Source organism: Ovis aries, chromosome 9, assembly GCF_016772045.2.
Source record: "Ovis aries strain OAR_USU_Benz2616 breed Rambouillet chromosome 9, ARS-UI_Ramb_v3.0, whole genome shotgun sequence".
NCBI lineage: Eukaryota > Metazoa > Chordata > Mammalia > Artiodactyla > Bovidae > Ovis > Ovis aries.
The window spans coordinates 82,189,174-82,206,037 of record NC_056062.1 but is presented as its reverse complement, the minus strand read 5'-3'; the positions used below and the strand labels follow the sequence as shown (position 1 = coordinate 82,206,037).

General features: G+C 41.2%; 1 protein-coding gene and 1 non-coding gene across 7 annotated transcripts in view; both read left to right on the top strand.

Annotated features, from left to right (window-relative positions):
• The window catches only part of NDUFAF6 (NADH:ubiquinone oxidoreductase complex assembly factor 6), a 44,167-nt gene extending 29,181 nt beyond the window's left edge, over positions 1 to 14,986 (top strand). For 4 of the 6 annotated variants that reach the window (XM_060393497.1, XM_060393499.1, XM_060393500.1 and 1 more), the window contains exons 6-10: positions 89 to 222; positions 820 to 921; positions 2,493 to 2,594; positions 4,699 to 4,755; positions 13,738 to 14,986. In XM_060393497.1, the coding sequence (XP_060249480.1) occupies positions 89 to 222; positions 820 to 921; positions 2,493 to 2,594; positions 4,699 to 4,755; positions 13,738 to 13,866 (524 nt within the window). In that variant the 3' untranslated portion in view covers positions 13,867 to 14,986. The remainder of the gene's footprint in view (positions 1 to 88; positions 223 to 819; positions 922 to 2,492; positions 2,595 to 4,698; positions 4,756 to 13,737) is intronic. The other 2 variants (XM_004011828.4, XM_027973208.3) reach the window with 1 other exon arrangement.
• On the top strand, positions 1,525 to 1,659 carry LOC114116540 (small nucleolar RNA SNORA14). The gene has a single exon (XR_003590438.2). It is a non-coding gene; the product is annotated as a small nucleolar RNA SNORA14 (small nucleolar RNA).
• Positions 14,987 to 16,864: the final 1,878 nt, after the last annotated feature.

The following is a 16,864-nucleotide window of genomic DNA, read 5'->3' as shown; positions in this document are numbered from 1 at the left end:
AAGGTGATTTCCCTATGCTGCTTGTATTGACTTGTTACGCATTTGAAGAGAAAAGAGCAGCCTAATTGTTAGATTTCTGAAATCACAGGCATAAAGGATCTTCATGCAGACCATGCTGCCAGTCACATTGGGAAAGCACAAGGCATTGTCACTTGCTTGAGAGCCACACCCTATCACGGTAGCAGAAGAAGGGTGTTCCTTCCCATGGACATTTGTATGCTGGTAAGGTTGTGACTTGTACTCCTAATTATTTACCTTAAGAATATGGGGAAGGACATTCTCTTCTTGGTTCTTTAGTCTGTTCTAGTAACTTCTTTGAAACACATGCTTATTGCATTTTTGCTTCAGAATTACCAAGTCAGAGTTTTATCAGTCAGGCATTTTAGGTCGTGGTGGAGCTGTGTGTAAGAAGGTCCAGAGAACCTCACTTGGTGTAGCCTCATTCCCTTCTAAGCAATTACATAATTATTCCTAGTGTTCACCTTAGCCTGTTCTTTTATTTTAAAGGAGGAAGTAATCCTTAAGAAAAATTACTGTTTATGAGAACCTTTGTTTTCTGGATGAGGTTCATTATTGTCTGTTTTAAATTTCTTATCTATTTGTTTATTTTGTTCCAGGTACTACTGTCGTTACTTAGCATCTTGTTGCATATTCTTCTAGGAGAGCCAGTGTGTTTGTGTGTGACACGTACATGTAGCTGTATTTTAAAAACCATAAGAGGCATTTTACTGTACATATTGTTCTGTCACTTGTCGTCTTGAGCTGAATTAGTTTTAAGTGTGCTTTGATTCCTAACGTAACGTGCATTTTCCTATGTAGCATGGTGTTTCACAAGAGGATTTTCTACGGAAGAGTCAAGATAGGAATGTGAGAGATGTGGTATATGACGTTGCCAGCCAGGCACACTTGCACCTAAAGCACGTAAGTAGCCTCCTTTGGCCGAATCATTTAGGAAACCATCATTTCTAGCCGTGGCTACTCCTAATGGTTGGTTGTAGCGTTTTCTGTTTAACAGTGTGTATCCATTGCTCACTGAAATCCCAGCAAATGTATCTCAGGGACTATTGTAAACTTTTCCCACTTTTTAAAAATCCCCTTTTCCTCCTCAGCTTCCTCCATGAGGCTCCCCTGGGACCCGTCCGCTCACTGTTTCTCTGTCTCTCAGGCGAGAGTGTGTCTTCCTGCCTGGTCAAGGCTGATGCCTCTCCTCTTCCGCCCTTCCAGAACCTTCCCTCCTCAGCAGTTCCCAGCTGGTGTTTTCAGCTGGCCTCTCTGACAACTTGCCCCGTTCATCTTCTAGTTTGTTGCTGCTGTTTCTGTTGAGCAGCCTGTGGGGCCCTTCTGTTTCTTGCTTTTCCCTCCCAGCTAACCTTTTTGGAATACACGTTCTTGTGTTTGTACCTCAAGGCCCTCACCACTGTGACCCTGTTCACCGGGCTATATTTGGCTTCCATCCTGCATACTCTAATAATCATCTCTAGTAAGTCATTTCCTATTGCCACATTTGAAAGGGTATCTGATTTATTGCATTCTTAAACCCTCTTGGTAGCTTCAACCTGATTGCTTCCAGGATATGAGTGAATGCCACAGAAATTGCAGGGGAGTCCAAAAGGCTGTGCCTGTCCTGTGGCTCAGTCTCATTTCATACCTGTGACATCTCCTAAGAGGTTGGTAAGAGGGAAATGTGTCACCGAAACCACGATGGTCTTTGAATCTTGCAGGTGTACTCATTCGCAGTATACAATGTAAGAGCAAATCTGTTGCAGCAAGTATTTTTGTAACTTATCTAGTTTGCTCAGTCAAAATAGTTTCTGAAATTAAAACTTCCACTTAAGTTATTAAAGCCCAGAAAATTCAAAGAAGTGATTCTCATATTTAATACTTTGTGGTTGTTCAGTTGCTCAGTCGTGTCCGACTCTGCAATCCTGTGGACTGCAGTCCGCTAGGCTTCCCTGTCCTTCACTATCTCCTGGAGATCACTCAGGCTCATGTCCATTGAGTGGGTGATGCCATCCAACCATCTCGTCCTCTGCCATCCCCTTCTCTTGTCTTCAGTCTTTCCCAGCATCAGGTCTTTTCCAGTGGTCAGTTCTTTGCATCAGATGCCAAAGTATTGGGAGTTTCAGATTCAGCATCAGTTCTTCCAGTGAATATTCAGGGTTAATTTCCTTTAGGATTGACTCGTTTGATCTCCTTGCAGTCCAAGGGACTCTCAAGAGTCTTCTCCAACACCCCAGTCAAAAGCATCAATTCTCTGGCTTGGTCCAGTTCTCACATCCGTACATGACTACTGGAAAAACCACAACTTTGATTGTATGGATCTTTGTTGGCAAAGTAATGTCTCTGCTTTTTAGTGTGCTGTCTAGGTTTAATACTTACCAATTAATTTAATACTTACCAACTAATTCAGCCATAATAAGTCATTAAAAAATAAAGTGTGTCTGATTTAGGGAGGGTAGATGCTTTATATGTATGTATGTGAATGTATATAGATACATGCTGCTGCTGCTGCTGAGTCGCCTCAGTCGTGTCCGACCCTGTGTGACCCCATAGATGGCAGCCCATCAGGCTCCACCGTTCCTGGGATTCTCCAGGTAAGAACACTGGAGCAGATTGCCATTTGCTTCTCCATTGCATGAAAGTGAAAAGTGAAAGTGAAGTCTCTCAGTCGTGTCCGACTCTAAGTGACCGCATGGACTACAGCCCACCAGGCTCCTCCGTTTGCCTTCCAGGCAAACGCTTAACCTCTGAGCCACCAGGGAAGCCCATATATGCATATAACGAGCTTCCCCAGTGGCTCAGCAGAAGAGAATTCACCTGTGATGCAGGAGATGCGGATTCAATCCCTGGCTCGGAAAATCCCCTAGAGGAGGGCATGGCAACCCACTCTAGTATTCTTGCCTGGAAAATCCTATGGACAGAGGAGCCTGCTGGGTACAGTCCATGGAGTCGCAATGAGTTGGACACGACTGCAGCGACTGAGCACAGCACCTGGCACACACGGAACAGAGGAAGAAGCAACTAGACTTGATCACTGATTGGATTGTAGCAGGGCCAGGAGCAGGAAAGTCCAGGGTTCCATGAAGTTCAACTATAGATCGTGCTGGTGCCAGAGACTGCAGTAGAAAAGCAGTGGTGTGCTGGCTGCTGATCAGTAGTCTTCCGGGCGTCACTGAATTTAAGGGGATTCGAGGGCATTTAAGGCAGTGGGCCAGAATGCAGATTGCAGGGTGACAGCTGTAAGAGGAGGTCAGAACTGGAGACACAGCCCGGGTAGTCACCCAGATGGGAGGCTTAGGGTTAAAGCTCCAGGTGTGGATGTGCCGTTGTCCAAAGAGAGTGTATATCTAGGCAGGAAGGCCGAAGGCCGAACCTTGAACCCACCTCCAGTTCTCAGGTAGGAAGAGAAAGGGCCGTTTATTAGGAAAAAGGAGAACTCGGAGTCAGTGTGCTGGACACCTAAGGGAGGAGCAGATTCCAAGAACGGGAAATACTAAAGTCCTGCATTCCTCAGAGAGATTGAAGAGAAAAGAAGGATGCTGATCAGTAAACTGAATGATCTCGAAGAGAGCAGTTTTAGTAGATGGAGTAAAACCGGAGTACACCAATGAAAATAGATTTTAAACATTTTAAGTTTAGAAATTTTGAAATTTTCTTTAGAATATTATGAAATCATTGTCAATAAACCTATTCTTTAAAAAAATAAATAAATAAATAAAACCGGAGTACAGTGGGTTGAGAAATGAGTCAGGGAGTAGAAGCAGTTTCTGACGATGTAAACAGAGGTCTGTAGACAGAAGTGGGCTTGGGGAGGTGGAGGGTGGGCATTACTCCAGGTGGGTCGAGGCTTTGTAGTCCAGGGCATTAGGGAACTGGGTTGGATAGGTAAGATTAGTTTTGAGATGCGGAGGCCTTTGAATTCTAAGATGAGTAGTTGAGACATGATCTATCAGGGAGTTAATTTACAGTTAAACAGTGACTTCATGACATTAATTTGGCTAATTGTGTGACAGGAATTAACAGTAGGGGAACACAGATGCAGGAAGCGTGGCTGGGAGGGTCTTATAGTCATCTAGACAAGAGAGGCTGACGTCCAGGCTGGGGAGGTGCTGGGACTGATCTGCAGATACAGTCGACCCTTGTACAACCACAGGGCTTAGGGTGCCAGCCCTCCATGCAGTTGAAGATCCACATATCATGTGCAGGTGGCCTTCTGTATCCAGGGTTCCTCTGTGTGTGGTGGGGGGCAATGGTGGTCCAAGTTGTGGCAGCTGAAAATACCAAAACCCATGTCAGAAAGAATAGAATTCTTGGGACTTCCTGGTGGTCCAGTCACTAAAACTCCATGTTCCCAATGCAAGGGTCCTGGGTTCGGCCCCTGGTCAAGGAACTAGGTCCCACACACTGCAACTGAAAATGCTGCGTGCCGTAGGTAACACCTGGCAGAGGCAGAGGAAATACATAATTTTGTTTTAAAGAAGAATAGAATTCTTAATATAGTGCCTTTTCCTGATTTCTTTAGGTTTGGCAAGTTAATCTCAACCAGCAGGAGATAACTGTTTTCTTGTTTTCAAGAAAGGCCCTGGCTGTGCTGTTTGGAACTGCTGGTGTTGCTTTGTGTTCACTTTCAGAGGGAGAGGGTTAATTTCCAGAAATACTTGTCTTTCAAACCAGTTTTCCTTTGTCTTCCCTTTTTAGGCTAGGTCCTTCCACAGAAGTGTTCCTGTGAAAGCATTTCCTGCTTTTCTCCAGACTGTAAGTAGCTTAACAGAGTAAGTTGTTTAATTATTAAAGCAGATGTGTATAGCTTTTTTTCTTTTTTTAAAATAAGGTTTCCAGTGCAGTTCTTTAGTCTCTAGTATTTGTTTTTGTTTTCGTCCCTTAGGGTAGGTTTTGTTGGTTAACATTCTGCTCTCGGTGAAGGTCATGCCTGTGTTCCCCAGAGGCAGGTGGGTGGAATTGTCATCAGTGCTGACTGCAGCCGCACCGCACTGCTTTGAACTTGCTTTGTCACTTACTGTGGAACAAGTTCCTGAATCATTATGTCCCTCAGTTTACTCATAGGTGAAATGGGAGTCACAGGAGAAGCCACCTCATGGGAGTGTTAGGCTGCTTCTAGCCATATAAGTCGGAGAAGGCGGTGGCACTCCACTCCAGTCCTCTTGCCTGGAAAATCCATGGACGGAGGAGCCTGGTGGGCTGCAGTCCATGGGGTCGCTAAGAGTCAGACACGACTGAGCGACTTCCCTTTCATTTTTCACTTTCATGCACTGGAGAAGGAAATGGCAGCCCACTCCAGTGTTCTTGCCTGGAGAATCCCAGGGATGGGGGAGCCTGGTGGGCTGCCGCCTCTGGGGTCGCACAGAGTCGGACATGACTGAAGCGACTTAGCAGCAGCAGCCATGTAAGTATGACTTAATGGTGTATTTGTTAATTTTTTTCTCAGTAGTGGCCATAATGTAGCCCTGGCTCCTGAAAGTGCAGTGCTGAGCTGGCTGCATCAGAATCATCTCGGAAAGCCTCTTCAAAGATACTGATTCCTGGGGGTCTTCTTACTAAGACTCAGACTCTTGGGGTTGTGGGGGGTGCATTCCGAAGAGGATTTGTGATGATTTTTATTTTTTTAATTACCCAGGTGATTGTGATGTGTAGCCAGGTTCAGGAACCATTGTTGTAAAATACATTAAAAAATGAGACTAACTTCTGGTTAGTAGCACCTATTATGGGAAACAGATTCTGAGCCAGATCATCTCATACATTATTCTTCAGTGTGGTTACTTCAATTTATAGACCAAGGTTCAAAGATTTGTGATGTTTGAAAATGGAAAACTCAAGCTTTGTCTACAGTACCAGACATACCTTCTACCTTTCTCCCTATGTTCAAAGATTCACTTCTGTCCCTTGACATCTTTTGTCCTAGGTCTCAGATCTGAGTGTTTGAAATCATTTCGTTTCTTTACTGAGTTTACTTATTGTGAAAGTAATGCATTAATATTTTAGATGTTCATATAACAAGAGGCATAAGAAGAAGTTGGAATCTTTTCTCAATTCCATCCTTTCCAGAGATAATGTCTGTTCATCTTTTCGGACTTTTTATATTCATATAATTACATGTGTATTTTTGGTATAAATGAGATGTCGAGCCTCTCTTTCTATGTCAACACGTTCTAAATCACCATTTTTAATTGTTATTTATTCGATCATTTGGTGATGTACCATCATCTGTTTTGACTTATAAGCCCCAAGAAGGTTAAAGACTGTTTTGTTCACTTTTGTGGAAAAAAAGGTTGTTCTCAACTCTGGTTGTTTGTCAGAATCACTTGGAACTTTTAAAAGAAAACAATGTTGGACTTATCTCTAAACCAACTAAATCAGTGTCTAAAAGGTGGGGTCTAGGCATTGATACCACTTATAAGTTCCCCCAGAAATCGTGAAGTGCAGCTAGGCCAAGAACCAGTCTCTTGGGCTGGTGGCGTGGTCCCTGGGCTGGCAGTACCTGCCTGGGGTCCTGTTGGAAATGCAGATTTGGGGGTGCACCGCAGACCTAATGGATCAGAGAGACTCCTGGGGCTGGAGCCCAGTTCTCAGTTTCCAAACTGTGCGAGGAGAAAGTGGCGGGACTGCATGACAGTCCCAGGGAGCTGCTGCTGTCCTATTCCTCATTCCAGCCAGGGCACGTCTCACCCCATGTGCTTTGTGTGTGGGGCATCTGTTAGTTCCTTTCTTCAACGAAAAGGTTCTGCTGATTAAAAATGACTTGAAAACAAGGGACACATACAGACTGAAAGTGAAGGGCTGGAAAAAGATATACCACGCGAATAGAGACCAAAAGAAAGCAGGAGTGGCAATACTCATATCCGATAAAATAGACTTTAAAACAAAGGCTGTGAAAAGAGACAAAGAAGGCCACTACATAATGATCAAAGGAACAATCCAAGAAGAAGATATAACAATTATAAATATATATGCACCCAATATAGGAGCACCACAATATGTAAGACAAATGCTAACAAGTATGAAAGGGGAAATCAACAATAACACAATAATAGTGGGAGACTTTAATACCCCACTCACACCTATGGACAGATCAACTAAACAGAAAATTAACAAAGAAACGCAAACTTTAAATGATACATTAGATCAGTTAGACCTAATTGATATCTATAGGACATTTCACCCCAAAACAACGAATTTCACCTTTTTTTCAAGTGCTCATGGAACCTTCTCCAGGATAGATCACATCCTGGGCCATAAATCTAAACTTGATAAATTCAAAAAATCGAAATCATTCCAAGCATCTTTTCTGACCATAATGCATTAAGATTAGATCTCAATTACAGGAGAAAAACTATTAAAAATTCCAACATATGGAGGTTGAACAACACACTTCTGAATAACCAACAAATCACAGAAGAAATCAAAAAGAAATCAAAATATGCATAGAAACTAATGAAAATGAAAACACAACAACCCAAAACCTGTGGGACACTATAAAAGCAGTGCTAAGAGGAAAGTTCGTAGCAATACAGGCATACCTCAAGAAACAAGAAAAAAGTCAAATAAATAACCTAACTCTACAACTAAAGCAACTAGAAAAGGAAGAGTTGGAGAACCCCAGAGTTAGTAGAAGGAAAGAAATCTTAAAAATTAGGGCAGAAATAAATGCAAAAGAAACAAAAGAGACCATAGCAAAAATCAACAAAGCCAAAAGCTGGTTCTTTGAAAGGATAAATAAAATTGACAAACCATTAGCCAGACTCATCAAGAAGCAAAGAGAGAAAAATCAAATCAATAAAATTAGAAATGAAAATGGAGAGATCACAACAGACAACACAGAAATACAAAGGATCATAAGAGACTACTATCAGCAGTTGTATGCCAATAAAAGGGACAACGTGGAAGAAATGGACAAATTCTTAGAAAAGTACAATTTTCCAAAACTGAACCAGGAAGAAATAGAAAATCTTAACAGACCCATCACAAGCACGGAAATTGATACTGTAATCAGAAATCTTCCAGCAAACAAAAGCCCAGGTCCAGATGGCTTCACAGCTGAATTCTACCAAAAATTTCGAGAAGAGCTAACACCTATCCTACTCAAACTCTTCCAGAAAATTGCAGAGGAAGGTAAACTTCCAAACTCATTCTATGAGGCCACCATCACCCTAATACCAAAACCTGACAAAGATGTCACAAAAAAAGAAAACTACAGGCCAATATCTCTGATGAACATAGATGCAAAAATCCTCAACAAAATTCTAGCAATCAGAATCCAACAACACATTAAAAGATCATACACCATGACCAAGTGGGCTTTATCCCAGGGATGCAAGGATTCTTCAATATCCGCAAATCAATCAATGTAATTCACCACATTAACAAATTGAAAAATAAAAACCATATGATTATCTCAATAGATGCAGAGAAGGCCTTTGACAAAATTCAACATCCATTTATGATAAAAACTCTCCAGAAAGCAGGAATAGAAGGAACATACCTCAACATAATAAAAGCTATCTATGACAAACCCACAGCAAACATTATCCTCAATGGTGAAAAATTGAAAGCATTTCCCTAAAGTCAGGAACAAGACAAGGGTGTCCACTTTCACCGCTACTATTCAACATAGTTCTGGAAGTTTTGGCCACAGCAATCAGAGCAGAAAAAGAAATAAAAGGAATCCAAATTGGAAAAGAAGAAGTAAAACTCTCACTGTTTGCAGATGACATGATCCTCTACATGGAAAACCCTAAAGACTCCACCAGAAAATTACTAGAGCTCATCAATGAATATAGTAAAGTTGCAGGATATAAAATCAACACACAGAAATCCCTTGCATTCCTATACACGAATAATGAGAAAGTAGAAAAAGAAATTAAGGAAACAATTCCATTCACCATTGCAATGAAAAGAATAAAATACTTAGGAATATATCTACCTAAAGAAACTAAAGACCTATATATAGAAAACTATAAAACACTGATGAAAGAAATCAAAGAGGACACTAATAGATGGAGAAATATACCATGTTCATGGATTGGAAGAATCAATATAGTGAAAATGAGTATACTACCCAAAGCAATTTACAAATTCAATGCAATCCCTATCAAGCTACCAGCCACATTTTTCACAGAACTAGAACAAATAATTTCAAGATTTGTATGGAAATACAAAAACCTCGAATAGCCAAAGCAATCTTGAGAAAGAAGAATGGAACTGGAGGAATCAACTTGCCTGACTTCAGGCTCTACTACAAAGCCACAGTCATCAAGACAGTATGGTACTGGCACAAAGACAGACATATAGATCAATGGAACAAAATAGAAAGCCCAGAGATAAATCCACACACATATGGACACCTTATCTTTGACAAAGGAGGCAAGAATATACAATGGAGTAAAGACAATCTCTTTAACAAGTGGTGCTGGGAAAACTGGTCAACCACTTGTAAAAGAATGAAACTAGATCACTTTCTAACACCGCACACAAAAATAAACTCAAAATGGATTAAAGATCTAAATGTAAGATCAGAAACTATAAAACTCCTAGAGGAGAACATAGGCAAAACACTCTCCGACATAAATCACAGCAGGATCCTCTATGATCCACCTCCCAGAATTCTGGAAATAAAAGCAAAAATAAACAAATGGGATCTAATTAAAATTAAAAGCTTCTGCACAACAAAGGAAAATATAAGCAAGGTGAAAAGACAGCCTTCTGAATGGGAGAAAATAATAGCAAATGAAGCAACTGACAAACAACTAATCTCAAAAATATACAAGCAACTTCTGCAGCTCAACTCCAGAAAATAAACGACCCAATCAAAAAATGGGCCAAAGAACTAAATAGACATTTCTCCAAAGAAGACATACGGATGGCTAACAAACACATGAAAAGATGCTCAACATCAAATCAAAACCACAATGAGGTACCACTTCACACCAGTCAGAATGGCTGCGATCCAAAAATCTGCAAGCAATAAATGCTGGAGAGGGTGTGGAGAAAAGGGAACCCTCCTACACTGTTGGTGGGAATGCAAACTAGTACAGCCACTATGGAGAACAGTGTGGAGATTCCTTAAAAATTGCAAATAGAACTACCGTATGACCCAGCAATCCCACTTCTGGGCATACACACCGAGAAACCAGAATTGAAAGAGACACATGTACCCCAATGTTCATCGCAGCACTGTTTATAATAGCCAGGACATGGAAACAACCTAGATGTCCATCAGCAGATGAATGGATAAGAAAGCTGTGGTACATATACACAATGGAGTATTACTCAGCCATTAAAAAGAATTCATTTGAATCAGTTCTGATGAGATGGATGAAACTGGAGCCGATTATACAGAGTGAAGTAAGCCAGAAAGAAAAACACCAATACAGTATACTAACACATATATATGGAATTTAGGAAGATGGCAATGACGACCCTGTATGCAAGACAGGGAAAGAGACACAGATGTGTATAATGGACTTTTGGACTCAGAGGGAGAGGGTGGGATGATTTGGGAGAATGACATTCTAACATGTATACTATCATGTGAATTGAATCACCAGTCTATGTCTGACGCAGGATGCAGCATGCTTGGGGCTGGTGCATGGAGATGACCCAGAAAGATGTTATGGGGAGGGAGGAAGGAGGGGGGTTCATGTTTGGGAATGCATGTAAGAATTAAAGATTTTAAAATTTAAAAAATAAAAAACTAAAAATGACTTGAAAATGACTTGCCCGGGATAGCATATGTTGTTCTCTATAGATGAGGTTTTCAGAAAAGTGAAGTGCTAGTGAAAGTCGCTCAGTCGCGTCCGACTCTTTGCGACCCATGGACTATACAGTCCATGGAATTCTCCAGACTAGAATACTGGAGTGGGTAGCCTTTCCCTTCTCCAGAGGATCTTCCCAACCCAGGGATCAAACCCAGGTCTCCTGCTTTGCAGGCAGATTCTTTACCAGCTGAGCCACAAGAGAAGCCCAAGAATACTGGAGTGGGTAAGCCTATCCCTTCTCCAACAGATCTTTCCAACCCAGGAATTGAACTAGGGTCTCCTGCATTGCAGGCGGATTCTTTACCAGCTGAGCTACCAGAGAAGCCCATGGTTTTCAGAAGCTATATTCAGAAATTATAAGATCTTTGAAAATATCACAGTGAATTTGTTACCTTGAACAATTTATTTGCCATTAGCCAGACTTTGCTTCAGAGAAGGCAGTGGCACCCCACTCCAGTACTCTTGCCTGGAAAATCCATGGACAGAGGAACCTGGTAGGCTGCAGTCCATGGGGTCGCTAAGAGTCGGACGCGACTGAGAGACTTGACTTTCACTTTTTACTTTCATGCCTTGGAGAAGGAAATGGCAACCCACTCCGGTGTTCTTGAGTGGAGAATCCCAGGGATGGGGGAGCCTGGTGGGCTGCCGTCTATGGGGTCACACAGAGTCGGACACGACTGAAGTGACTTAGCAGTAGACTTTGCTTGGTGAAGGAAATGGCAGCCCACTCCAGTATTCTGGCCTGGAGAATTCCATGGACAGAGGTGCCTGGTGGGCTGCAGTCTGTGGGGTCGCAAAGAGTCAGAAACGACTGAGCTAATCACTCACTCACTTACTCAGACTTTGAACCAAATCCTGATTTGTGAATGCTTAGTTGAGCTCTAATTTTGAGGTCTGTTTCATTTGTATTTCAGTGAAATCTCCTGATTATAAAAGTAATATATTATCATAATAGAGATTTGGACAATATAAAAAGAATATTAGAAGAAAATAATTATCATACCATAAATAGCACAGTTCCTGGACCCAGAGATAAAAGCTATTTACTCTGTTCTTTTTTTTTAATGAATTTCTGTGTGCATTTAAAATCACACTTTATATGGTAGTATCCTATTTATCAAGCATTTAACCACATCATTAAAAATATTTATTAATATTTAATGGCCGTATAATTATTTATTATGTACTTGCACCTTAATTTCAGTAACTATTCCTATAATTGGATATTATAAAACTACTAAAATGTATATAATAAAATTCTTAGAGATGAAAAGTTAATCACAATATATTGAATGATTCAAAAAAGCAGGTTACAGTAGAGTTCAGTGGTTGAGAGTCCTCCTTCCAGTTCAGAGGACACACGGGTTTGATCCCTGGTCTAGGAAGATTGAACGTGCTGCAGGGCAGCTAAGCCGGTCACCACAGCTGGAGAAGCCTGCGTGCCACAATGATGATCTCCCACAGCCAAAGAATGAGTCACAGAACATTATGAATAATATGAGCTTCTTTCCCCCAAAACAAAGAGAACATGTGAGAGTCCACTAAAATACTTTCAGAGGTTTTTCTTTTATTCTTTTTTAAAGTGTTTTTTATTTGATATCTACAAATGACTATATCTATATATGTATGCATGTATTGTGAAGCATAACATAATGAATACCCGTGAACTCACTGCTCCATCCAGAAGCTAGAATGTTGCTGTTCCATTGCGCTCATGTGTTTTCCCCATCTCATCCCCTTACTTCTGCCTTCCTCCTCCAGGTAGCTGTCCTGGACTTGGTATTTATTATTCTAAAAATGCTTTTCCCTTTTTATATATTCCTAACCAGTAAGTTGCTTAGTTTTTGTTTTTGAGCTTTATAAAAATGGGTCATTTTCTGTTTATTTCTTCTAGGTTACACACACACACACACACATATACTGTTGCTAAGATTTATCCATATTATTCCATCTGAATACATTTTAATTTCACGGCAGCTTAATGTTTCATCATGTGAACATTTTATTTATCTGTTTCTGTCAAAGAACTTCTGGACTGTTTCCAAGTCTTTTGCAGCTGTGCGCGTTCATGCACATACCTGATGTGTGTATATAAGTTGAGAGATTCAGAAGTAGAGACTAAATTGATACGTAAACTTATTCGTTGGTAGTGTATGGGAGAAAACCCAGTCCTGTAGACGAGCCCCAGCCAGCTGTGGACACCCAGGTTGTGCCGCAGAACTCCAGGGGGCGCTGTGCGCGTGGGTGAGAGGGCGGTGGGGCCGCTTTGCATTGTGCAGTGCCAAACTAGGTGCTTCTCTGTGTAATAAGAAGTTACTGCAATACGATAAAAATTTACAGATTAGTAACATTGAAAACCATGAAGAGCACTGCCCATCGGCAGTGTCTTCCAACCTGCCCCCCCGCCCCCATCCCAGAGAAAACTTTGCCAAGTTTTGTGTGATGGGGGAGCATGGCATGACCTCTAAGGGACCTAGGATTGTTTTCCCTGGTTGCAGATTTTCTTCTAACAAGAATATAGAGACTCTGAACTTTTTCACAAAATATTGTTTTAAGCAACTTGGGCTCTGGCTCATGGCACAGTGCATTTCTGTGCAGGGGGCCGGGGGGGTGGGTGTTCCTTTCCCTTAATTGAAACACCCCTTTTGTATTCTACAGAATCTAGTAATAAGATCTGCAAATCATTTGTTTTTTACATTTTGACCAGAACACTATAAATTATGATCCGAATTGGCTTGATATTTCTAGTCCTAGCTCTGTGATACAGTTTTACTGGCTTCATAACTTCCAAATGTCTTAGAAGATGTCTTTATTTTCTCTCTCTCAAAAATTCTCATTTACAGTCTTAGCATGCGGAAGACCATCTCAGGAATACTAAAGTAGCCTTAATACCTGCTGGTTTTATTTTTGTTTCTTTAAAAGACTTATTCCATATGATCTGGTGACCCTTATTCTCTTTTTCTAGGTTGCTCTGGAGGACTATTTAAAGAAAATTCAACAAGTGGATTTTGATCTATTCCACCCATCTTTACAGCGGAAGAATCCTTTGCTCCCGTTATCTTTGTATATTCAGTCATGGAGAAAAAGATACTGAAATAATTTCATGGCACTGATATTTATTAGTTTTACGGAAGTATCCTTGATTTAGGGTTCTTGTTTACACACAACAGGAACTACTTAAGGAGGAAATGAATTTATCAGAGGAGTGTGTAGGTCACAGAATGGATGAGAAGTTGCTGTGGGGCCAGGGGGCCAGGATTCTGCCCCCGGCTCGGCCTTGGCAGCAGTGCAGACCTTCCCGGGAGCGGAGCCCGTCCCAGCTGCGCTGAGGTGCAGGCCCTGCTTCTGCCGCCAGAGGGCGGGGCAGTGGCAGCTCCCCTCCCTCTCTCACCGTTGCAGAGGAACCGGGAAGGGGCTGAAGTAGGACTGGGTTTGTGTGCTGAGCAGCCAGACCCCAGGCACCCAGTACAGCTGGGAAATGCGTTTATTTAGGAATCACGAAGAGTGAAGTGAGCATCAGTATTTGAGGCCTTTATATCTCTAACATTTATTCTTTCCCACTCTGTGAAAATTTGTCCATGATGATAAAATAACTTCCTTCTGGTGGCAGGCTCCAGTCCTAATGTGGTTTTAGGTCTGGCTGACTTGAAGGCTTTTACTTTTTTGTTTACCTTACTGCTTTACTCTCTGTCATCGAGCGTTATCATCATGAACAAAACTCTTAACAAAACGTGTGTTAATGTCAATTAAATTAACAAAATTGTGTTAATAATTGATTAAGGGGATACTCCATTTTAAAACACTAGTGGACTAGTTGAGCTTCCCAGTTACAAAGCTCTGTGCCATGTACTTTGACCGGTGTTCTCATCTGATCTTCAAAACTATGAAACAAGGAATGTTTGGGGTAATTAAAGAGTTTTAATTATAAAATACATACTAATTGCAAAAAGCAGAATTGTTTGTGTTGCTCGTAGCTGGCGGATCTGGATTCTGAATGAGGCTCTAGCTCGCAGCCCAGAATGACACCCTGGTTTCTTTTCTTGCGTTTTTAGTGATCTCGTCTCCTGCCCACTCCGCCTCCGTTGTGCCGTTTCTCTGTCCCATCTCAAGTCTGTGGTTTCAGCTATGAATAAGTGCCTGCTTCAATTGTGAATTAATGATGGCTTAAAATATTACATTTTTGCAAATAAAACTCAACACTGAGAGCTGCTTAAGAGCAGGAATACATTGTTTTATTTTTCTTGGGACCCCCCCAGTTCTTAGTATGGCTTCTGATTTAGAGCAAGTGGAGATTAACAAATGTATAAATGAATTAAGATACAGTGCAGTTGTTTATGTTAGTGTATTTATGTATGGATTATACTGATGGTGAAAGAAGATCTTCATACTTAATCCTGAGGCTTTAGAGAGCTAAAAGAGGAAAACCCACGGAAATGGGACACATTTCCTCTTGGAATTCTGAATGGTCCAGAGTTGAAAAGTTCATTGCTGCTGCTGCTGCTGCTAAGTCGCTTCAGTTGTGTCCGCCTCTGTGCGATCCCATAAACGGCAGCCCACCAGGCTCCTCTGTCCCTGGGATTCTCCAGGCAAGAATACTGGAGTGGATTGCCATTTCCTTCTCCAATGCAGGAAAGTGAAAAGTAAAAGTGAAGTCGCTCAGTCGTGTCTGACTCTTAGGACCCCATGGACTGCAGCCTACCAGACTCCTCCGTCCATAGAGACGGTCTATTTGTAAGCATTGTCTTTGGGTCTCAGGTTAAACTTGGCAGCAGTTGGCTACTAAGCATCTTAGTTCCTGTCTAAGAAGGGTTAAAAAGAAGGGCTTAAACACTCAACTGGATTACTGGAGTTTTTACTGGCTCAGAAGCCAATTTACTGTTAAGCAAATAATTTCAAAATACTTTCTAAGTCCTTTTAAATTTGATGCTTAGAGATTTGGATGAAGTTTCCAGCCTCCTAGAGGTTGAGATAGCTTATTATTCATTGATGTTTACTGTACTATTAATTTCCTGGAATTAAAGATACTCCATTAGGTGGTGCCAACATTGCTTTTTATTTTTCAGATCTGTTTTTTATTAGAGCATTTAAAGGAGTCAGATACATTTTCATTTAAGACATTTAAGACACATTTTGATATTGAATAGGTGGAGAGCAACAGATAACAAATGTTAAGTGTTAAATCTCAACGTAGGTAACGTTGCTTATCATAAAGTACATTGAATAGTTCCCCAATCAGCTAGCATTATTTTTTGTGTCCTTTTGGTTAAATCTCTTCTTTTGATGAAAGTTAAATGTCTCCTGAGAAATAAAGCGGCAGTTAACACTTAGCACGAACTTGCACAGGTGATGTGCTCTGCGCCCCTTTGCTTTAATCTTGACAGCGAAGTAGGTCTTTATTTTCCGAAGGATAAAACTGCCTCAGTTCAAGGTCACACAGCCATTAGAACTAGAGTCGGATGCCAAACCCACATTAGTTCAATGCCAAAGCTCACAACCCATATATATTTTTTACCATTCTTGAGATTGTAAAATAAACAGCCAAGTTTAAAGCTCAAGGGCACATTTTTTTTTTCCCAGAAATAAATATTACTGAATAAGTTTAGGTACAAATTGGGCTAAAAAGTATATCTACGTATATTCTTAACTACAGATCAGAGACGTAAATAGGCAACTGAAATAGATATTACGAGCTGGTCACTGGGTACACATGGGAGGGACGCATAGCCACTTTGGAGGTCAAAGGTTTCCCAGAGGGGGGGACACATGAAGAATTTCAGGAAGTTGGGGTAGGAGGCAGGGTTTGGGAAGGGGGTGCAGGTGTTGTGGGGAGGTCTCTGCTGAGGAAGCAGTAGGAAAAAAGGCCAGGAGGCAGAACTGATAACAGCCTCTAGCAAGAATCTTAAATTTTCTGGCTTCAGCATACTTAAGTGAAAAGAATATAATGTTCAGAGTTTTTAGGAAAGTTCATGACTAAAAGGTGACTACATCTCCTGATCTAGTGAAATGTTTTAAATTAAGATCACCGACTCAGGAGTTTATATCTTGCCTGTTGTACCAGATGCCTCCGTGTCCTTGGATTTGTTTTAGCTGGT